This window comes from Canis lupus, chromosome 20 (genome assembly GCF_048164855.1).
Source record: "Canis lupus baileyi chromosome 20, mCanLup2.hap1, whole genome shotgun sequence".
In the NCBI taxonomy this organism is placed as follows: Eukaryota; Metazoa; Chordata; class Mammalia; order Carnivora; family Canidae; genus Canis; species Canis lupus.
In genome coordinates this window covers 43719554-43741475 of record NC_132857.1, presented here as the reverse complement: position 1 = coordinate 43741475, position 21922 = coordinate 43719554, and the positions used below count along the sequence as shown (strand labels likewise).

Here is a 21922-nt window from a genome sequence, read left to right as displayed (position 1 = left end):
TCATTTCACTCAGCATAATACCCTCCAGTTCCATCCATGTCAAAGCAAATGGTGGGTATTTATCCTTTCTGATGGCTGAGGAACATTCCATTGTATACATAGACCACATCTTCTTTATCCCTTCATCTGTGGATGGACACCGAGGCTCCTTCCACAGTTTGGCTATTGTGGACATCGCTGCTAGAAACATCGGGGTGCAGGTGTCCTGGCGTTTCACTGCATCTGTATCTTTGGGGTCAATCCCCAGCAGTGCAATTGCTGGGTCGTAGGGCAGGTCTATTTTTAACTCTTTGAGGAACCTCCACACAGTTTTCCAAAGTGGCTGCACCAGTTCACATTCCCACCAACAGTGCAAGAGGGTTCCCCTTTCTCCGCATCCTCTCCAACATTTGTGGTTTCCTGTCTTGTTAATGTTCACCATTCTCACTGGTGTGAGGTGGTATCTCATTGTGGTTTTGATTTGTATTTCCCTGATGGCAAGTGATGCAGAGCATTTTCTCACATGCTTGTTGGCCATGTGTATGTCTTCCTCTGTGAAATCTGGACATTGCTAATGCACAGAAAAAAAAATAAATGCACAGATACAAAGACTATTCACGTATCCTGGCCGACACCTTGAGTGAAAGAATCACTCCAGGAAATGCCAGGATTTCGGGCACCCCATTCTCTTACTCTTACTTCATGCCAACAGAATCCACTGTACAGGGTTTTCTCCACTTTGGCCTGATTGACATTTGCATGGATAATTCCTTTTTGCGAGGCTTTCCTCTGCGCTGCGGGGTGATTAGTAGCATCCCTGCTCTGTACCCACTAGAGGTCAGTAGATTCCTCCCCAAGCTGTAACAGTTAAAAATGTTGCCAGTCATTGCTAAATGTCTCTTCAGGGACAAAATAAATAGGCCCTGGGTGAGAACCACTGCCCCACAAGTTCATGGCTGGACACAGGAAGGGTTAGGAATGTATTCTCCGGCACAGGTTTCAGACCCTGTAGGACTCTTAAGCCCTGTCCATGCGAGGAAAGGAGTGTCTTGAAAAGCTTTGGGCCAGCCCACATCTTGAGTGAGTAAACTGGCATCAGCAAGCACCCATTTCTATTCATCAGGCAGTCAGCAGGCATGATTGTCACCATTTGTGATATTAACTTGTCTAATCAGCAAAGTGTCACGTATGAAGCAAGAATTAATGAGACGTGCTTATAGTGTGGACTTCCTGATTAGACACAGCCTGATTGTTCACTTTTTCTCTTTTTCTAAGATTTATTTATTTATTTTAGAGAAACGAGTGAGCACTGGGCGGGGGGCGCGGTGAGAAGAGGGAGCAGGAGAGACCATCGTAAGCAGACTTCACGTTGTCGATCCCACAACCCTGAGATCATGACCTGAGCCAAAACCAAGAGTCAGATGCTTAACCTGCTTTGCCACCTTGGCGGCCCTGATCATGCGTTCTTTTTAAAACCTTTTTATTTGGAAATCTTTTAACATACAGGAAAGTTGCAAAAATAGTAGAGGACTCCTATGTATTCTTTCCTCATATTTGTCAACTGTTAAAATTTTACCATTTGCCTTATTTTCCGTGTGTTTATACATATATAGTATATATACGTGTGTACACACACACACACACACACACATATAGTATGTATATGAAACAGATTTCATTCCTTGAATGAGAAAGTATTTGCCAGGTTTCTCTATCATAAGATTAGTAAGTTTTTTGTAGTTATAATAAGTATTTTGTGGCAAACTACTTGGATACTCTATAACCTATTCCTCATCAAATTTTACCCACTAGTTCTAACAACTGTTGATAATTTTTGCCTGAATTGGTTATTACTGTGATCGCTGACGAATGGTGATTTTCTCATTTCATTATTCCTCTTGTGTTTGTTAAGTGGCATTCAACAAAAAGGTCAAGCTCTGGCTTTTCTATTTATTCATATTATATAAATATGCATCAGTATGGCCTCATGGAGTCCTATTTTATTCAATGAGTTATACTTCTGCTATTATTAGGTATTCAGATGTTCACATTTTTCCACATTTTACCATGGAGAGTGCCTTTTAGCCAGATCCTGTGTCCTTTTCACATGGCCTATAATTCTTTGGTCACTTCCTTAGTTCATTCTGGTACAGAATGTTCCAGGATCATCTTGGACCTTTACTGCCCGAGCCCTGTAACCCTCCCTTTCTCTAATGAGCCCTGGCCTCTTCTCCTGGACAGGAGCATTTAGAAACTGAAGGCTAACTGCTAGGTGTGCTCACTGCTACTGGGGTGTCAGCATTCCTCAGCCCTCACAGTAGACAGATCCAGGAAATACATGTGTGTACACGTGCACAAACACATGTGCACTTATATGTATTTCTACATCCACCCCAGCTCTATGTAGATTGGAAAAAAAAAGACTTCATACCAATGTCCAATTCCAATCCAACTCCACAGGCTTCATGCTAGCCTTCCCGTTACCCGTATTTGTATCTCCTTTCTCTAATGGCAAAAAATCTAGTTCCTAATAGCCTCACCATTGTCACTTATTTTCTCCATCCCCCTGCATTAACTAATCTCGTTGCCACCAAAGCTATCTCATGCACTGGTGCATGCCTGCTGGCCCGGGACCTGCCACTTGCATGGAGGCTGTGCAGGCCAAGCCTGGGCGTGTGTTCTTGGGATGCCAACACTACCTTAGCTGCATCCAGTTACATAATATCACAGCATATGTGCTGTAGTGCTTTAAAGTAAAATAGGGGCACCTGGGTGGCCCAGTCAGTTAAACATTGACTCTTGATTTTTGGCTCAGGTCATGATCTCAAGGTTGTGGGATGGAGCCCTGAGTCAGGTGCCTTGCTTGGTGGGAGTCTGCTTGGGATTCTCTTTCCCTTTCCCTCGGCCCCTCTCCCCACCCCTGCTTGTGCACACTTGCTGTTTCCAAAATAAATAAAAAATAGAAAAATTAAATACTAGAACTTGTATGTATCACATTACCTAAGTCTGTAAGTAAGCATTTGCCCAGTGGCTTATGGTCACTTTCTGTATAAGGTAGGTGGGAAGAGTAAAGGAGGCACAGAAACGGTGATAAAGGTCCTGATTAGAAATTCTGCTTCCACTCCTGGCATCACTGGTATTTGTTTGACCATGATTGGGGGTGGAGGTATGTGCAATTGTTCATTCAGACTTTCAGTGAGCACCTGCCATACACCAGACACTGCTGTGTTAAGTGCTGGGACACCAAGATGAAAGACACAATATCCTGGAAGTCAGTCGGCACTTTCGTAACAGTGTGATGCAGAGAGACAGTGCCAGGATGGACAGAAAGTGTGTACAGAAAGTTGTAGGAATTCGGAAATCAGAGGGTGGCTAGAGAAGTTTCCCAGAGGTAGCGCTGACCTGCATCCTGATTCACGACTCCCTTGTTGACAAAGGAACTTGGGAGGGCTTGACAGCATAATAACCTAGACCATGTCTTGTCCCCTTGAGGTTGAAGGTGCATGGAGAGCAGATGGCAAAGGACTCAGTATTTGGGACACGTTTTCTCACACACCACTGAAGATTGGGAATGATGACAATGGAGATGTGGCCTGTGACAGTTATCACAAGATTGCTGAGGACGTGGTCGCCCTGCAGAACCTGGGTGTGTCCCACTACCGCTTCTCTGTCTCCTGGTCTCGTGTCCTCCCAGATGGAACCAACAAGTACGTCAATGAAGCAGGCCTCAACTACTATGTGCGGCTCATCGACGCTCTGCTGGCCGCCAATATCAAGCCCCAGGTGAAGTCGGGCCCCAGTCAGGCCTTGGTCAAGTCCAAATGGTGGGGGTGGGGCCTGCTGGGCCAGGGAGCTCCATGTTACAAAAACAAAATGCTGTTTTCAGATTCAATTTTTGAGCTGTCAGTAAATTCACATGGTGCAGAATTTAAAAAGTGTGAGAGTCCACAGTGATGATTTTCCTTCCATCTCTGACCCCCAGCCAGCCAGTTCCCCTGCCTCAAGGCAGCCAAGTTTGCTAGGTTCCCATGTCCTTCTTTTGCATAGATTAGCCAGGAAATGTCTACATGTGTGCATGTTTGTTCCCTTCCTCCTCTTTTTTCATACTGGTGACATACATGCAGTTTTAAAAGCCTATTTGCTTTTATTTAACAGTATTGCTGACATATATTTCCATATCCATATCTCCTCGTTGATTCTTTTTTCTTTTAAAGTCATATGGAATTCTATTTGTACCCTACTTTCTTTCCTGTTTGTCAACTCTTCCCTGTGATGTTCCCAGTCTTTTGCCATTTTAACCACGAGTGCATTGAGTAATCACAGACATATGTAATTTCACATGGGTTAAATAGCCTGTAGTCCTAGGAGCAGAATTACTGCAGCTAAAGGGTGTGTGTGTTTCAGCTAGTTATTATGCTCACTTGTGAGCTTACTTTGCTCTCACCAAAATTTTAAAATTGGGAGCCTAAGAACACTTTTCCTCTTCACCTGGGCCATATGTGGTAAAGCACTGGAGGGCACGGTTCTGTGAAGCTCGGCGTTTCCCCTGCTCCTCTGGCTGCGATTACATACTGCGGCCAGAATGTCATCTCCATGTTACTATTTTCCCCCCTAAATAAAGTGCTCTCTGGACTTCTTCCCTCATACTGATAACATTGCAGGAGCGAACCAGCCATGCAGCACTTCTTACACTGAATGCGGAGAGAGAACATGGCCAGGTGGCTGCCTGCAGGACCCCACGGTCTCAGCGGACAATGAACTTCATCACACACAGTTCAGAACATCAGAGAGCACATAGCTCAGGGCCAACAGTGGAACAGTCTTTGAGGGCATTGAGACGCTTGGAAAGGGAAAGCGTTGGGCACGGAAAGCTTCAGGGAGGTGTGGGTCTTGAATAGAGAGGAGAGGGGATCCCTGGGTGGCTCGGCGGTTTAGCGCCTGCCTTGGGCCCAGGGCCTGATCCTGGAGACCTGGGATCGAGTCCTGCATCGGGCTCTCTGCATGGAGCCTGCTTCTCCCTCTGCCTGTCTCTCTCTCTCTCATGAATAAATAAATAAAATCTTAAAAAAAAAAAAGAAAAAAAAGAATAGAGAGGAGAGTCTGAATGGATACGTGGGCCGGGGAAGGGTCTGCCATGTAAAGGGAGACTGTGTCTGGGCTGAAGATGGTTAGTGGCCCAGTGGAGACCAGGCTTAGCCCACATGGGGGTGTGTGAGGTCATCAAGGGGAAGGCCAGGAGGCAGGAAGGGTGACGTGGATATGGCCAGGGAGCCGCCTCCAGCAAGGTATTCCCGGCTCCACAGGAAGAACCTCCAGATACACTGGATGATGTTTCCGGGGTGTCCCCCCTTTATAAGCAAAACACCTCCACGCTCCTCCTCGAGCCTCAGAGCCTCAGCGCTCAGCAGCCTACCCAGGCGGGTTCTGGAGCGCTGGCGTTTCTAATTCCTGACGACCACCGAGGCAACACTGAAGAGCTGCCCGGTGTCAGCCACTTGTCACGGGCTCTGCTACGTGACGCAGGCCCCACAAGAATTCCATGACGTGCGTGCACATCTTAGTGCCTGAGCCAGGGTCACACGGCTCATAGGTGGCAGAGCCGGGACTCAAACCAGGCTTCTCAGACCCAGATGTGACTCCCACACACCAGCACTGCTGTCCCTGCCACTCCGCCCCCCCCACTCCCGCCCCCGAACCTGTGAGCTGTTTTGCCTTTTCATTCTCTGCGTTGGTAGCATCTGTGCTGGTGCTTACAGGACCCGTGAGTTCCCGTGAAAGGAGACTGATGGAACTGCGGGTCTTGCTTTTTCCACAGGTGACCATTTACCACTGGGACCTGCCCCAGGCACTCCAGGATGTTGGGGGCTGGGAGAATGAGACCATTGTGCAGCGCTTTAAAGAGTATGCAGACGTGCTCTTCCAGAGGCTGGGGGACAAGGTGAAGTTCTGGATCACTCTGAATGAGCCCTTTGTCATCGCAACCCAGGGCTATGGCTACGGGACAGCAGCTCCAGGTAAGGGGCCCAGGCTCCACTTGTCAGCTCTTTGGAGCGTGGCATCCTCAGCCCCACTAAGACTTGAAATCCAGGTGGCACTGGAAGAGGAGGCCAGGAAAGCTCCATGGCAGTGCCTCGGAATCCCTGCCGCTTATTCAAGGCTGCCTGACAGGCAGCAGCGTGCCCCTTCTGGCACCGCTTTTTCCTAAACGTGGATTTTACATCTTGGTATGTCCAAATGGCTTCATTTCTTTGTGCTTTTTTGGCCCGCCTCAGATGGGAAGCTCCCTGAGATCGGAGACCGGGACTAACCGAGGTAGGAAAGGATGAGCCATCAGACTGTATAGGTCCACACTGTGTTTTCTGCAACTTCAAAATCCAAACGTTTCCAATAATGGATTTGGCTGACCTGAGCTCATCCTGACTTGAACCGATACGAGGCTGCTTATGGGCATTATCTCACTTAGTGTGGACGTTTCTGCTGCAGGCACGTTCCGGTCCTTGATTACAGAGAGCTGTCCTGGGTGCTGTGATGTGTAAATATGTTACGTGCAACTTAGTACTTTTCTAACACACAAAACTCTTGTACTTCCAGACCACATGGACCCTAAAGGTTTTTTTTTTTTTTTTTTTTCCTAAGAGTTTTGAATCAGGGATTGTGGATCTGTCCTTGTCCCTTTAGAACCATCCAGTTCACCTTTTCTCTAGTTCTGAGCAGAAGAGTGAATCTGCGTTCACATGATTCCTTGGGATCCCATGTAAATGCTGGAAAGAGCCACAGATTGTTACATTTATCTCCCATTGGTCCTCGGCTGGTGCTTTGGTTTACCATTCCTTCAACTTCCTTCAGTACGTGAGAGCTGACCTGTCTCACGATGTACGCTCTCAAGGAGTCTGTGTCAGCTGCTTCTACCAGCTGAATTCTCCAACCCTTACTTCCACTGTAGGTTCCCCAGAGCGCGCCAGGATGTCAAACTCCCAAGGCACGTACTCTGCTGGGAAACCGGCCTGAGATGTAGGAGCCATTCTTTGAGAAGGTTACAGAAACCAACATTTACCGAGTATCTTCTCACCAGACACAGTGCTGCTAGGTGCTTCACATACACAGTCTCCTTGCCTTCTCACAACAACTTTCTTATTGCTCACTTTGCAAGGAGGAAACTGAAAGACTGAATTACCCAAAGTTAGCCAGCTAGAAACAAGTGAAGGATTTCAATTCCCTTCCTCCTAACACCGAAATCTACACTCTTTCAAACGTAGAAGCCGTCTGTGGGGAGAGAGTGATTTTCTTGGCCGTGTTCATTCCTTGTTGACATCCATGTGTGCATTTCCAGGAATCTCCTTTAGGCCTGGCACTGCCCCCTACGTTGTTGGCCACAACCTAATAAAGGCTCACGCTGAGGCCTGGCACCTGTACAACGACGTGTACCGGGCCAGTCAAGGTGGCGTGATTTCCATCACCATCAGCAGTGACTGGGCTGAGCCCAGAGACCCCTCTAACCAGCAGGATGTGGAAGCAGCCAGGAGATACGTTCAGGTCTGTTTCTCCCCTGGGCTTTGTTAATACGCTTGCCTGTTTCTCCTTCCTGTCATGAGCTAATGGAAATGGAATTAGATTGCAAAACAAAGATTTAGGTTCAAGACCCTGTTTTGCTATTACCTGATTTTGTGAAAAATCACCTAAACATTTTTATACATTAGTTTTCTCATCTATGAAGCAGAGACGACCTATCTATATCACAGGTCAGCTGTGATCCAAGTTCTTTGGGGTTGAGTTTTCTTTTAAATCTTAAAAATCATTTTATGTATAGCCCTTGCTGCATAAAATGCTGGCTTGGAGCTGACGAACAGGAATTCCATCTCTTCAGTCTCCTATTTGACTATAGTAGCTGAGAGAGCTGGGCTGCAGTGTCCCACTTCACCCACCTGTAGGTGTCACCATCTAATTTTATTTATTCACCCTAAGAATTCCTTGAGTTGGGGGGCCTTTAGATCTGTGAAACTCATTAGTGCCCATAATTTTCCAATTCTGTGAGTTTAACATCTTTACATGCATCTTTGGTCATGGAATTTTGCTCCTTGAAAGTAAGAGTCACGGGGCACCTGGGTGGCCCAGTTGCTTAAGCGTCCAGCTCTTGATTTCGGCTCAGGTCATGACCTCAAGGTTGTCAGATCAAGCTCTGCATGGGGCTCCATGCTCAGCATGGAGTTTGCTTAAGATTCTCCTTTTCCCTCTGTCCTTCCCCCCCATTGATGCTCACATTCTCTCTAAAATAAATAAATCTTTAATAAAAGGAAAAAAGTAGAGTCACTAGAAACCGGATGCCAACAAAATGGCCGATCCTTTCTTCAGTGTGAGGCCCTGACATGAGGAGAAAAAAGCAAGGCCGTTGTCAGGGTTCAGCATTTCCCTGGCTCTTGCTAGAGTCTCTGACAGGGTTAGAAAGCACCCTCTCTGGTGCTTCAGCATCTTTAGAAAAGAAAGCCAAGGGCCTCTCTCTCTTCACTGGCCCCCACTTTTAAAAGGCTCTGTGGAGGAGCTTGACGACAGCGGCATTCTGAGGGGACAACATGGGTCTTAGTTTGCCAGACTTCACAGAACTTGGTAACAGTGATCAAATTAATGAAAGCAAATAAGAGCTTAATTTTCCCATTTGTCAGTCCACTGTTCTAAGTCTTAGAACAAAAATAATGCATCTCTCATTTTAGCCTCACAGAACTGGTAAATTCGAGCAATAATTTTCCTGAAATCAAAACCCCAAAACTCAGGAAATGTTAGGCTCTAATCTCATTAGAATGAGCCAGTTGTTGAACTGTGAAACTGCGGCCCAGAGTCATGAGACACACATACCCTAAAACCAGCTACCACAGGAAGGAGCACTCTGCTACCTCAAGTGTGCAAAGCCTCTTTTGCCAGGGTGTGTGTGTTCCAAAGCCTCCTGAGAGGCTACCCTCAGCCCACATTTCAGGCATCAGCCAGCAGGGAAGGGGGGGAGGGGGAGAGACCGAAAAAGCCTCAGGACCCCAGCATCATAGCACCTGGGCGCCACATGTCCTCCCTAAAGGTAAGAATGGCCTAGACCCCGTTCAAGAACATAGCTTGAAAAGTTCCCCAAAAGTTGGATTGACTGTGAATCCAGAGCCCATGAACAATCACCCTTTGCCTTGAGCAGCCAGGAAAGCCTTCCAACTCGCCCTCCACAGAAAGTTCTGGTTGATCCCTAGGATGATGGGGAAGGATCTGCTTTGTGGTAAGAGGAAACCCACAGCCTAGAGGCTTCTGGTCTCTCCCAGTTTCTCGTGGGCCCCCAGCAAGGGCAGCCAGGCAGCACCTCTGGAGTCCGAGGCAGTCCTCAGCGCCTCCTTTTGATCTGCAGGGGTTGAAGATGCAGCCCTGCCCTTCCCAGCCACAGCAGATGGGGCCTGTGGGCATTTAAGCCGTGAGGAGATGGCGAGTTTAAGAGGGGGTGGGGGTGGGAGGAGGGGGTGGTTCTGAGGTCACGGACTTTTGGGCGGGAAGCTGTGGCCTCCTGGAATGCCCCCTAGCTGATGCCACCGCTGTCATCCTCAACCCCACCTGCAGTTTATGGGAGGCTGGTTTGCACACCCTATTTTCAAGAACGGCGATTACAACGAGGTGATGAAGACACGGATCCGTGACAGGAGCCTGGCTGCCGGCCTCACCAAGTCTCGGTAGGTCCATGCGCCCAGGGAAAGGTCAGGGGGAGGTTTGGTCTGTGGAGGCTCCCGGTGGACGCTGTGGGGAGAGTGTGGCCGTTGGGGTTGGAGAGGCCTGCTTTAGGCCTGCTCTCTCTCAGCTGCCCTGCTTGCTGGGGACACTGAACGACTGTGCGTGTGAAGCTCTGAGCTGAGGACAGGGCCTTGCTAGGTGTTCGAAAGAGGTAGGTGGGACGTTATTACTCTGTAGAACAGCCAGGAAATCTGTCTCAAGGGCACCGACTTCTTAGCAACCCAGTACCTCACGCAAGGACAAGTTCCTCAAATCATCTTATTTACTCTGTCACTATCACCCTAGGTGTGAATGTGGGTAGCGGTGGGTCACTGCCAGGCATGTGCCTTTTTGTCATTTGGCCAGCAAGGGGGTGATGGTTGCACCCAAACAGTCCTACTTGTGGCCCACTCCTCTTCCTGTCAAGGGAGTAACAGCAACATGGACACCTAACGTTTATCCACCTTCTGTGGGCGCTCTTAGTCCTATTTAAAGAGGAATAAACTGAGGCACAAAGAATACGGCAAGATTACCCAGCAGTTGAAGTGACTGAGTTGGGATCTGAAACCTGGACTTGACTCCAGGGCCCATTCTCGGTTCAAGAGTCCTCCAGCTGGGATTAGAGGCGTGTGTAGGAGACAGAGCGACCTGGCCTTACGGGAATAAACCCTGAAGCTCCAAAGGAACTCAAGCCACCACGAACAGGGAAGATAAAAGGAATTCTAAAGGCATGGATTCCTGACATGGCCCGTGAGGCTTCCCCTCACGGAGCCCAGGGGCGCAGGCTCAGTAACCCAGTCCCCGACCCTACAGTGCACCTCTGCCCCGGCTGGGGGAAGTCCTGCTGCGCAGGCCGTGCCGTAAGGTCTGACTGCCGACTCTGGTCTCCAGCAGGCACGTCCGCACGCTAGTCCGACACAACTCGCCTGAGCACCTGCTGCGTGCCCGGGTCAGGGCCAGGGCCAGGCCCTGTACAGTCCACGTAAGGAGGGGCTTCCAAATCTGGCTCCTCAGGCCGCCGGCACGCCAGCGGGGAAGAGAGGAACTTTACCGCTTTGGGGGTCTCTTCCCTGATTTCTTCATGTAGAGAAACTCAGATGAGGTCAGAGCGGGCGGAGTAGAGACAGGAGACCCCACGGACAAGGTGGGACGGCGGTTAAGCTGGGCCGGGACAGTGAACGGAGCGTGGGAGAGCAGAGGGCGCTCCATCCGAGGGGAAGGGGGTGCGCACTGGCCTGGTAGGAATGAGTGGGGTACCTGCCACTAAGAGCTGGGGGGCTGGCCCAGTGATAGTGGGTGGGCAAGGCCACAGGGGCTCAGCCTTGATGTCACAGGCCATAAAGAGCTACTGCTGGCTCCTGGGCAGGACAGTGAGGGCGTGAGGGGTTTGGGCTTTAGTTTGCTCCCAGCATTTCAGAAGCCCCAGTGGGGGAAGGTTAATTATGCAGAAATCTCAGTCAAGATGAGAATGTTCGGAGTCTAAGCAGGGTCATCCTCAGGCAACCCTAAACTAACAGCCCCCGGGTCCCTGTCAGGACACATACGTAATGAGATCCGGCTGTGGAACCTGTAGGTGCTGCACCCAAGTGCATGTCCGTCACATTCCGTAAAAAAGCCTCACTTAGACTACATGTGGAAAGTTCTCCATCAGATGTTTAAAAAAAAAATAAAAAATAAAGTGTAGTAAAATCATGTGAGCGTAAACATCCAAGTCCCGTAAAACCGATTTATTAACATCAATAAATTTTTAAATGTAGTTCCCCTACTAATAACGATGGGCTTTGGAGAAAAGAGGCATGCCTAAACCACAACAGAAACGGAGTAACTTAGGAAGGGCAGATTATGGAAATAAAAACTACAAGATATTATAACCTTGTGAACATGAAGGGTTAATCTCAGGGGATGTATCTCCGAGATGTTATTTTCAAAATCAGAAACTGCGTGTTAATTTTTGAAGTAAATGTGTCTGTGTACAGTGTGTACGTGGGGTCCCTGTGTGTAGCCCTGGAGGTAAGGTTTATAAAAGTCACTTATATTTCCACTTGGCCAACAGGAAGAGAGGACCCTGCCTCAACACAGGGAAGTGAGGCTTATGGTCTGGTGGAAGGAGCCTCGGGTGCTCTCAGCAATAGCTAGAGGGACTCTCGTTGCTTCTGGACAGCTGCCCCCCTCGTCACCACCAGGCCTGTGGGTTAGAATGCTCCCCCACCCCTGCCCCAAAGCATGATGCTCAAGCCCTGCACTCTAAATGGCTCCTTCCATCCAGGCTCCCGGAGTTCACGGAGAGTGAGAAGAGGAGGATCAATGGCACCTATGACTTTTTTGGATTCAATCACTACACCACCATCCTGGCCTACAACCTTGACTATGCCTCATGGATCTCCTCCTTTGATGCAGACAGGTAAGCTGGCCAACAGGGCACCTGGAATAATCCCTGGAGAAGACCGCAAGGTGCCCCTTTGCCCAGCTCTTACTGCACAGCCTCAGAAAGCTGCCTCCCGATGCCGTACATCCTGAGGTCTGAAGAGAAGTCCCCTCCCGAGATACCTAATCACCTAAGCAAACCTTTGAGAGTCTGCAAGTCACACCAGCTAGGGTTTCCAGGGTACTTCCCACCGAGACAGACATGCTTGGAGTTTTTGTCAAACATCTTCAAGTCTCTTTCTTCCCTTGGTTTTCTTCTTTTGTCACATTTGTTTCACTTATCAGATATATTTCAGTCAAAATAAAAAACAGTTGGGGTTTTATTCCCTTTTCAGGGTAAAGGCGAAACTACTATTTTTGCATTACACAAATACACTCATGATGGAAACATCAGAAAGCAAGAATAGAAAACCCTTGCGTGGGTGTCATCCCAGAGGTGTATGCCTGTGTGTAGGGGTATACTACCTCTCTTTCTCTTCATAAATATAACATGTAAATATATATATATTATATAAATTACATAATACATACTTTATGTATGTATATTTATACATAAAAATATATTACCAAAACCCAAAATTATATATATATATATATATATATATATATATATATATATATATATATTCTATCTTGTTTCTTTCTTTCTTGTTTTTTTTTAAGATTTTATTTATTCATGAGAGACAGAGAGGCAGAGACACAGGCAGAGGGAGAAGCAGGCTCCATGCAGGGAGCCCGATCCAGGACTCGATCCCGGGTCTCCAGGATCACACCCTGGACCGAAGGCAGATGCTAAACTGCTGAGCCACCCAGGGATCCCCCTGTCCAGGTTCTTTTAAAACAAACACCTACACCACCACCGTGTTCTGCAACCCCCAAAGTAGGACTTGCTGAGGGGGCGGAGAATACTCCCCCTGCTGGTCCCTGTCCAAAAACCCCCTGGGCTCTCACTGCCTCCTGGTTCCTTGCACTGTCTCCCAGTAACCTGTGTTTAAATTTAACAAAATGTTCTGTCCAGTTCAGCTGAGCAAGATAAGTTACTGATAAGACTTTTTTTTCCTGAAGGATTTGGACATTAAGATCTAAGTAACTGATCCTTATTTGAAATGTATGATTCTGCAGAGAAAGACAAATACCATATGATCTCACTCATATATGGAATTTAAGAAGGAAGACGGATGAACATATGCGAAGGGGAGAAAAAGAAAGGAGAGGGGGCAGCCCGGTGGCTCAGCGGCTTAGCGCCACCTTTGGCTCAGGGCATGATCCTGGAGTCCCAGGATCGAGTCCCACATGGGCTCCTGCATGGAGCCTGGTTCTCTCTCTGCCTGTGTCTCTGCCTCTCTCTCTGTGTGTCTCATGAATAAATAAATAAAATCTTAAAAAAAAAAAGAGAAGGAAATAAAACACAGGAGACTCTTAATGATAGAGAACTGAGGTGTGATGGAGGGAGGTGGGGGGAGGATGAGCTAGATGGGTGATGGGTAATAAGGGGGGCACTCGTTGTGATAAGCACTGGGTGCTGTATGTAAGTGAAAAATCACTGAATTCTCCAGAAACCAATACTGCACTGTAGGTTAACTAAGAAAAAATTAAAAAAAAAATTTTTTTTAAAAAGTGCTTCTGGAGATGTTCCAAGTTTCTGTGCTTCCCCCAGCAGGTACTTATTTGGCACAACCTGTTGCCCTGTCCTGGTCCATCACTGGAGAGACGCAAGGTCTTGGGCACTTGAAGCAGGTTACAGCCTACATGCTATGCTCCCTGTATTCACACAGATGACCCTGGCATCTGGGTTTGCTTGCTGAGCTTAAATGTAGGAAATGGTGCCTGTGGCCACACCTGTGGTGGTGACTAGATGTAGCTGGCTCCGAGAAGCCCTCGGCTCTCCTGACACAGCACTCCTATCCCACTGGAGACTGTGATCAGGGAATCCCAGAGCGCTTCACACTTACTGTCCCACGGTGCAGTCTGTGAACAGCCTACAGAGGGTTCAGTCCATGAGTGCCCAAGACCATGCCTCTGTAGAGGTGCAGAGCGCTCAGGTGGCCTGTCCCGGCTACTCCAGCATTGAGCAGCAGGACTAGAACTAATCAAAAAGGGAGAACATGAGACAATCTGACTCTTCTGTGGTTAGTTATGAATGTCAAGTCTAGACTAAACCTAAAGCTTTTCCTAGTGTAAATCCTGCTTTGTGTTTTGTGCAGAGGGGACTCAGGATTTTCAAATTGAGACTAATCTCTCATGTTTGAACCGGTAGGGGAGTCGCCTCCATCACAGATCGCTCTTGGCCAGACTCTGGTTCCTTCTGGCTGAAGATAACACCTTTTGGCTTCAGGAAGATACTGAACTGGTTGAAGGAGGAGTACAACAACCCCCCAATTTATGTAACAGAGAATGGAGTGTCCCAACGGGGAGAAAGAGACCTCAATGACACCCTAAGGATCTACTACCTCCGCAGTTACATCAACGAAGCCCTGAAAGGTAGGACAGGCCCATTCCTTCCTCCGTGTGCACCTTTCACTACTGGAAACACCTAACATCCCTGGTTAGGGGAGTACCGCATTACAGGAGACCCTGTCAGAAGAAAGGCAGCTTCTCACTCCCGTTGGGTTTAAGTTTTTCACTGAGGCTGTACTGAGTCTTTTCCCTCCTATGTTTAAGCTCAGCAAGCAAACCCAGTTGCCAGAGTCATCTGCTCTGTGGGATCATCCCTGATGTCCAATGTCCCTGAACAGCAGCAGCCTGCTGAGGGCAGGGGCTGGGAGGAGGAGGAGTAGGCTGTGGGGGCTGTCTGTAGCGTCTTCTGTTCCTACGTGAAAGTTTGAGACCCTCAACAGAACTCCCTGGGATGGGAGTAGGACAAGGGACTGTAAGTAAGGCTGAGTGACGGAGTGAGCACTGCAGCAGCGGGAAGAAACAAAGTCCTATTCCGGGGCACCTGGGTGGCTCAGTCGGTGAAGCATCTGCATTTGGCTCAGGCCATGATCCCAGGGTCCTGGGATTGAGCTCCACATTGGGCTTCTTGCTCGGTTGTGAGCCTGCTTCTCCCTTTCCCTCTGCCTACCTCTCCCCCTGCTCATACTCGCTGTCAAATAAAATCTTAAAAAAAAAAGTTCTATTCCAGTGAAAATCTTTTCTAAAGGCCACTTCTTTTCTTTATGAAGGAGCATTAACTCTCTAAGGCTCTCCCGACTGGTATCCCAATATGTGGAGACAGGATTGCAGATGACTCAGTAGGATTAATGTAGTCTACCCATGTTCCTGATTCCCATTCAGGGCTGAGCCTTTCTAGAAAAATGCTGATGGCTCTAAATCCATCCACAGAGGACCCTTCCCCTGCAAGCCAGGACTGTGGGAGAGCTGTGGGCACGTGTGGCTTCTATAGGTCAGCAGAATGGGGTCTTATAAAACAAAGAAAGCTAATGCTGTGGCCTCTGCATTTGAGCAGCTGTGCAGGATAAAGTGGACCTTCGAGGATACACGGTTTGGACTCTGATGGACAATTTTGAGTGGGCCACAGGCTTTGCAGAGAAGTTTGGTCTGCATTTCGTGAACTACACAGACCCTTCTCTGCCTCGGATCCCAAAAGCGTCAGCCAAGTTCTACGCCTCTATAGTCCGGTGCAATGGCTTCCCTGACCCTGCTGCAGGGTCACACCCTTGTCTCCAGCCAGAAGGTGAGACATGGCTCTGGGAGGGACTAAAGCCAGAGGGTTGGAGGGGCCTTTTCAGTCTATTTTCTTCTAGTTTATTCCCTACTGCCTGCCTTTCCAGTATTTATTTTCTCTTTCCTTCCTTCCTTCAACCGATATTTATTTTCTTTGAATGCTCCAAATATTCTTAGGATTGGAACAATGGAACTGAGGATAAATGTTACATCTAGAAACCAGGCCCTCGTCTGGTCTTGGCCCAGCGCTACCGTTAACTGTGTGATCTTAGGCAAGAAACTAGGCACATGCTTCCAGGCTGATGTGAGGATCTAATACAATGACTGCAAACCTAGTGCTTGGTACAATGGAAGGGGCCCAATATTTGAATGACTGACAAAGCATAAATTACTATAGAAAAGAGATAGTTACCCACTTTAATTGTTGACAGAGATTTTTTTTAAAACAATACAACTACTTCAGAGGTTCAGTAACTCAGTGAAAGGGATGCATCTGGTCATCACCTCAGTGCGCTCACCCTGGATACTCCTCTATTCCAAGGACGTAGCTTGGGCGTAATACAGGTTACCGCTGATCTGCTACCTACCTCTGTATGAGTACATAAACTGCCCTTTGTCTTCCTCTCCCAGATGCTGAAGCTACTGCCAGTCCCATGCGAGAGGAGGAAGTTCAGTTCCTGGGGTTAACACTAGGTGTGACAGAAGCCCAGACAGCTTTGTACGTACTCTTTTCTCTTGCAATTCTTGGTGTCTGTTGTGTGGCATTTCTGTCATACAAGTACTGTAAGCACTCCAAGCAAGGGAAAACACAAGCAGGCCAACAGGAACTGAGCACAATTTCTGCATTCTGACCTGCAAGTTGCCACTTGCTCCAGTTAGCAAACAAGCGTGGTTTGCCCATATGCCTGTACTGTGCACAGAACTCCTTGGATCTCCTCTTCTGCCTATACCAGACTTCATAAAGGCCTTCTGCACTGTTAGGGACCACTAAGTCCCTAATTAAAATGGAAATATCTGCATCTTGTCCCAGTATCAGGAATTCACTGGTTCTTGTGGAAACATACAAGTACTGAGCTTATCTGATGGTTCTGTGAGACACTTAATTGGGCTGTTTTAAGGTTCAGAGACTTCAAAGGTGGAAATATGAGTAAAAACCATAGCAATTCTTTTTTATAAGAAATCAACTCCACTGTTTGCCTTCTTCCTCTCTCAATCTGTGGTAATTCTGAACCTCGTGTAAATCCCTATCCCATCTTCCTGTGTCTTTGCAAATACTCTTCTCCTTAGGATGCCCTTTTCTGAAAATGCCTTCAAGTCTCAGCTCAAATAATATACCTTTCTCTCCACATAGCTGCCCCTGATTTCCCCAAACATGCCTTCCACTACTTTGCTTATAAATATCCCCTATTACAGCTTGTCCATATTCTAGTGGAAGTGTATATTTCCCTACTCTCAGTTCTTGAGGATAAAGGACCATGTCTCACTGTCTCTAGCAAGCACATTTTGGAGACAGGGCATAGAAAGCACACCTGTTCCTGTTGTGTGTTTTAGTCACAAAACACACCCAGAGTAGTGCTGGGAGCACAGAAAGATGATGTGGTCTTTGTCAATTCCCCTCAATGTGCTAATAATAAGACACCTGGGATATTGGAGAGAATGGATATTTGGGAGAATTTAAAAATAAAGGGTAGTTTTCAACTAAATTTAAAAGAGTAATCATGGCTTGATTGGTGGAATATGCAACTCTTGATCTTGGGATCCTAAATTCAAGCCCCACAGGTGGTGTGGAGTTTACTTAAAATTAAATAAATGTCTGATTATGCTTGAAATTGTGTTTCCTGCGAGCATTCCTTACTGGAGTTTATCTGTAGAAAATTCCTATCAAATGTTTCACTGGTGGGGGGCAAGGGGCAACCTGACAATTTGTGGTATAGAAACATTCTTCTCCATCGATGGACTGGAAAAGTTTGTCAGATGGGAGTAAGGGTGGTTCTAAAACTGGTATGAAAGACATTTCTTAGGCATAAAGACCCAGTATTGTGTCAATTACATCTAAATCTCAAAATTCAATGTAACTTATTTGAGGAGGAGGGGGCATAAAGTTTCACATTAAATAAACTTGTGGGAAGAAGAATAATCTGGGCAAAAGAATATTAAAACATTATGGAGCTAGTTATTAAAAAATAGGTTGGTAGCACAGAAAAGAAAGATCAACAAAAAAGCACATACACATAAACTACATATGCGCATGAAGCATAGAACAAAGGTGGCATGCCAAATTAGGACAGAGGGAATAGACCACAAATGGTGATGCATCAAGAGGTTAGCTCCTCAGGATGTTAGCCACTGGAAAGGGAGCCAGATCCCAGATTTAAATGTAAAAAAATTAAACCATGAGAAGACTAGGAGAGAGATGGGTGAATTTTTTAAAATTAATTTTCAAAGTAAGAAAGGTATTTATAAGCAAGACTTAGGACCCAGAGGCCATAAAGAAAAACACCAATAAATGTGATCACACAAATACTGTGGCAGAAAATTACCATCAACATCAAAAGATAAATAGGGAGAAAATATTTATAGCATATTCTAGACAAAGGGCTAATTTTCTTTATATACATCAAATTCTTATAAATCAATAAAGATGAAAAACCAGCAAATACAGTCAGTTCTCAAAATAAATGGAAATGATCAGTAATGTTAAAAGATGCTCAACTTTCATTTGTGATCAATACAATGCATATAAAATGCATACAATTTTTCATCTACCACTGACAAAGATGAAAAAGTGTATGTGGGGAAATGGACATTCTTAGATACTGTTGGTGGGAGCAGCACTCTGGCAGCTTCATTTATGATCCAAACCGCAAACACTCTATGGCTCAGTTATACAAACATATCCTATTGGTATATTTTCACAGCTAAGACAATGCTGTCCCAAAGATGTTCAGTATAGCAGTATTTCTAATAGAAAAACAAAAACAAGCCAAAAATCTCCCGTAATAACCCATGCATGCCACCAAAGAATGAATAAGTTGAGGTACATTTATCAAATAAAATGTTACACAGCCATTAATAAGAATGAGGTAGCTATGTGTTGATAGGGAAAGATCTTTTAAGACTGTGTAAGTAAAAAAGAGGATGATCGTATTTAAAAAATAAAGATCACATATTTGCTTATATATGCATAATATTTTTCTGAAGATTACAAAAGAAACTGTTAATAGAAGTTACCTCTGGGGAACAGAACTAGAGTAAGATGCAAAGAAAGAGACTTCATTTTCATTTTACAACCCTCTATAGTGTTTTGAATTTTTTACCTAACTATACTTTTTAAAATATAAAATTGAGGGATCCTCTTACTCAAAGATTGTGAATTATTCTTTTATGTACATTTCTCTGAAATCTATATTAAATTTTTTCAAGCAAATGGACTTGAGGTATTCCAAGTTTCTGCAAGTATATTTCTAAAAGTTGTTAGGTTTCAAAACCCATTCGAAAGGTTGTTTTGTTTTTTTAAGTCACATATTGCTGTATCTTTTAAGATTACAAATCTTTACTTAAATGGGATGCTTGCTGGAAATATTTATTTTCCAAACTTTTTAGAGTATGCAAGTAATATGATCACCGCAGAAAATCGCGAAAACTTATTAGGGTGCAAAAAGAACTAAGACCACTATTAAATGTTTGGTTGTTTTCTTTACATTATGTTAATACAGATACTATCTATATATAAAATGTATTTACAAAGCTGAGATCATATTGTATCTACAACTTTGTATTCTGCTTTTTCTTCCAACACATAACAGGTAGTCAATGAATATATATATTAAGCTGAACTGATAAATTAGTACTGTACCATTTCTCATCAAAAGCTAATTACTTCTGCAGAAGGCATTTAGTTGATGTAAGACTTAATGAGTATGTTTGTACCTAAACCTTGTCTGCATTTATAATCATTCCTTAGAAAAAAGGGTCAAGAAGTTTAAAACATTTAAGGTTGCTGATGTTTTCTGGAGTATACCAGTCTTGACTCTTACCAACATTACAGCCCAGCTGTTTCCTTGCCAACACTATTAACATTTTTAAAAATCATTATTTCATAGGTGAAAAAACACCAAGTTTGTTCTGAGAAAATTTCTTCCTCCCATTACAAAATTGAGTCATCTGTATGTTCACTCGAAAGCACTATCTTTCAATCTAAAAATGGAAGGTTAAATAAAAGAGGAACTGTCAAGCTTACTCTCTTTTTCAAACATTGAGTTAGTAGTCTCCATTACCAAAAACAAAGGGACGAAGTATCATATAAATCAGGTTAAGAATCTCTTTATAATTCTTAATAACCAAATGAGCCTATCTTTATTCCATTATTTCTTGTGCTACCTATATGTAAGCTTAGGTCTTCAAAATATGATTGTCCAGAGCAAACCTTCAGGATGAAGGTGAGAGAGAACTAGTTGTAACTCAAAAGCTGTTTTGTATCTGAGGAGAACGGACTATACATAACATTACACAAAGTGATGCCTCACTGACTTAGGACAGACAGTAACATAGCATCGATATATGTCAGAAAACTTCCTTCAGTGACATTTAAAGTAGGGTGGTCACAGCTACTTTCCTGAGATAGCTCCAGGGCAATACTGTGGGGGGGGGGGAACGGACAAACACATGACCTCAACAGAGCCCTGTGCAACAAAGAGATGCTAATATAACAAAATTTAAAGGAAAACTAAGATCATTTCGATTTTTGGAAAAGATTTTTTATTCAGTGTTTAAGATTAAAAACTACAAGATTTTGCTTGCAGATGATGAGCAAAAAGAGAAAAGTTAAACATAAATTATCATCTGGTTGGCTAGTTAAAAATGCTCTGACTCAGAGTCAAATTACTCAGTGACATACCAGTTACTTTCTATGGACTTAAGAGACCTGGAGCAAAATAGCTCTAAACAGAACGTGTCATCTGAGCGCTTAGGGCTAACGGGTATATGAGATACTGAGTAAGAAAGCTGATAAAGGGGGGCTGTGACAGACCTTTTGATTCTTTTAGGCTTCTAGCAGTTGGTTACCATATATGCAAGGACCTAGGGGCCAGTTATTTCATCTCTTGAGTTGTCTGAGTAGTTAAACAACTTTAACCCACTCACTAAGCAGAAATAAAGAGACACTTTATAGACCAGCTGGAAAACAAAAAAGCAGTCCCACTTCTCCAGTAGAATTTTAGTTGCATTAAATCATAAGGGAAACAATGATTATTGCACATACTGTACTGTCACACTACATCTGTTGAGTAGAATTTCCATTCCAGGTGTTGTTTTCATCTTCACCGTCATCTTGAGTCCTCAATCTGTAGATCTTCCCCTCCTTCTTAAAGTCTTCCCCCCGTTTCTCCAGCACTCTTTTCCTGACTGGGTCCCTGATATAAGAAGAGGGAGAAAAGAAAAGGCGACAGAAAGTGAAAACAGCAGCAATCAAAGCTGTTTCTTCTACAATTCCATCAGGACAGGCAGCTAGACTTTAAAGAGAGTCCATGGGTGATAATTGTTATCTCCTAACACGGCACAAGTCCACACAGGTTTTTGGCAGTTTAACTTCAATTGTTCTCCAAGTCAAATGAGCCCAGTCACTGCTGCATTTCCATGTATCTTTTGATGACTCTCTAAGCTTCAGGAGAGTGGGGCCATCTGCTAATGAATCTTTCATTTCGTACACAAACTTGATATATCTACTAAAATGTGTATAACTTACACAGCACCTTAGAGCTTATCCAAGCTCCATTCATAGCCTAATTTACAGAAATTATCAATGATCAATTTTTAATCCTTTCATAATCTTTAAGAAGGACTGATTTTTATAAACAATATTAAGAACAAACAGGCTTTTCAGCATCTGAAAATTGAAAGGAAAACAGGGGTGAAATTTAAGCTGTTTTAATACATTCTCCAAGGGTTGGCGGGGTATGGGGGTGTGGGGAGGATCAACAGTGGAACACAAAGCTTTGCCCTCAAGATAAACATTCATTCATCCTTTACACCAACCTAAGATCTCTTCCCTTACTTGAAAGAAGTTTTAAAAGCTCACACCGCAGGGTACCGGGTGGGCTCAAGTCAGTAGAGCTGGCCACTTTTGCTC

At 45.2% G+C, this 21922-nt stretch overlaps 2 protein-coding genes across 4 annotated transcripts in view; one reads left to right on the top strand and one right to left on the bottom strand.

Moving 5' to 3' along the window:
* Positions 1–20064, top strand: part of LCT (lactase) — a 51425-nt gene extending 31361 nt beyond the window's left edge. Inside the window, exons 10-17 of the mRNA XM_072789245.1 lie at positions 3472–3762; positions 5795–5993; positions 7310–7512; positions 9559–9668; positions 11972–12106; positions 14387–14610; positions 15578–15805; positions 16426–20064. Coding sequence (XP_072645346.1) covers positions 3472–3762; positions 5795–5993; positions 7310–7512; positions 9559–9668; positions 11972–12106; positions 14387–14610; positions 15578–15805; positions 16426–16646 — 1611 coding nt within the window. The 3' untranslated portion in view covers positions 16647–20064. The remainder of the gene's footprint in view (positions 1–3471; positions 3763–5794; positions 5994–7309; positions 7513–9558; positions 9669–11971; positions 12107–14386; positions 14611–15577; positions 15806–16425) is intronic.
* Positions 20065–20530: 466 nt separating this feature from the next.
* UBXN4 (UBX domain protein 4) overlaps positions 20531–21922 on the bottom strand; it is a 49398-nt gene continuing 48006 nt past the window's right edge. For all 3 annotated transcript variants that reach the window (XM_072789036.1, XM_072789037.1, XM_072789038.1), the window contains exon 13: positions 20531–21206. In XM_072789036.1, the coding sequence (XP_072645137.1) occupies positions 21068–21206 (139 nt within the window). In that variant the 3' untranslated portion in view covers positions 20531–21067. The remainder of the gene's footprint in view (positions 21207–21922) is intronic.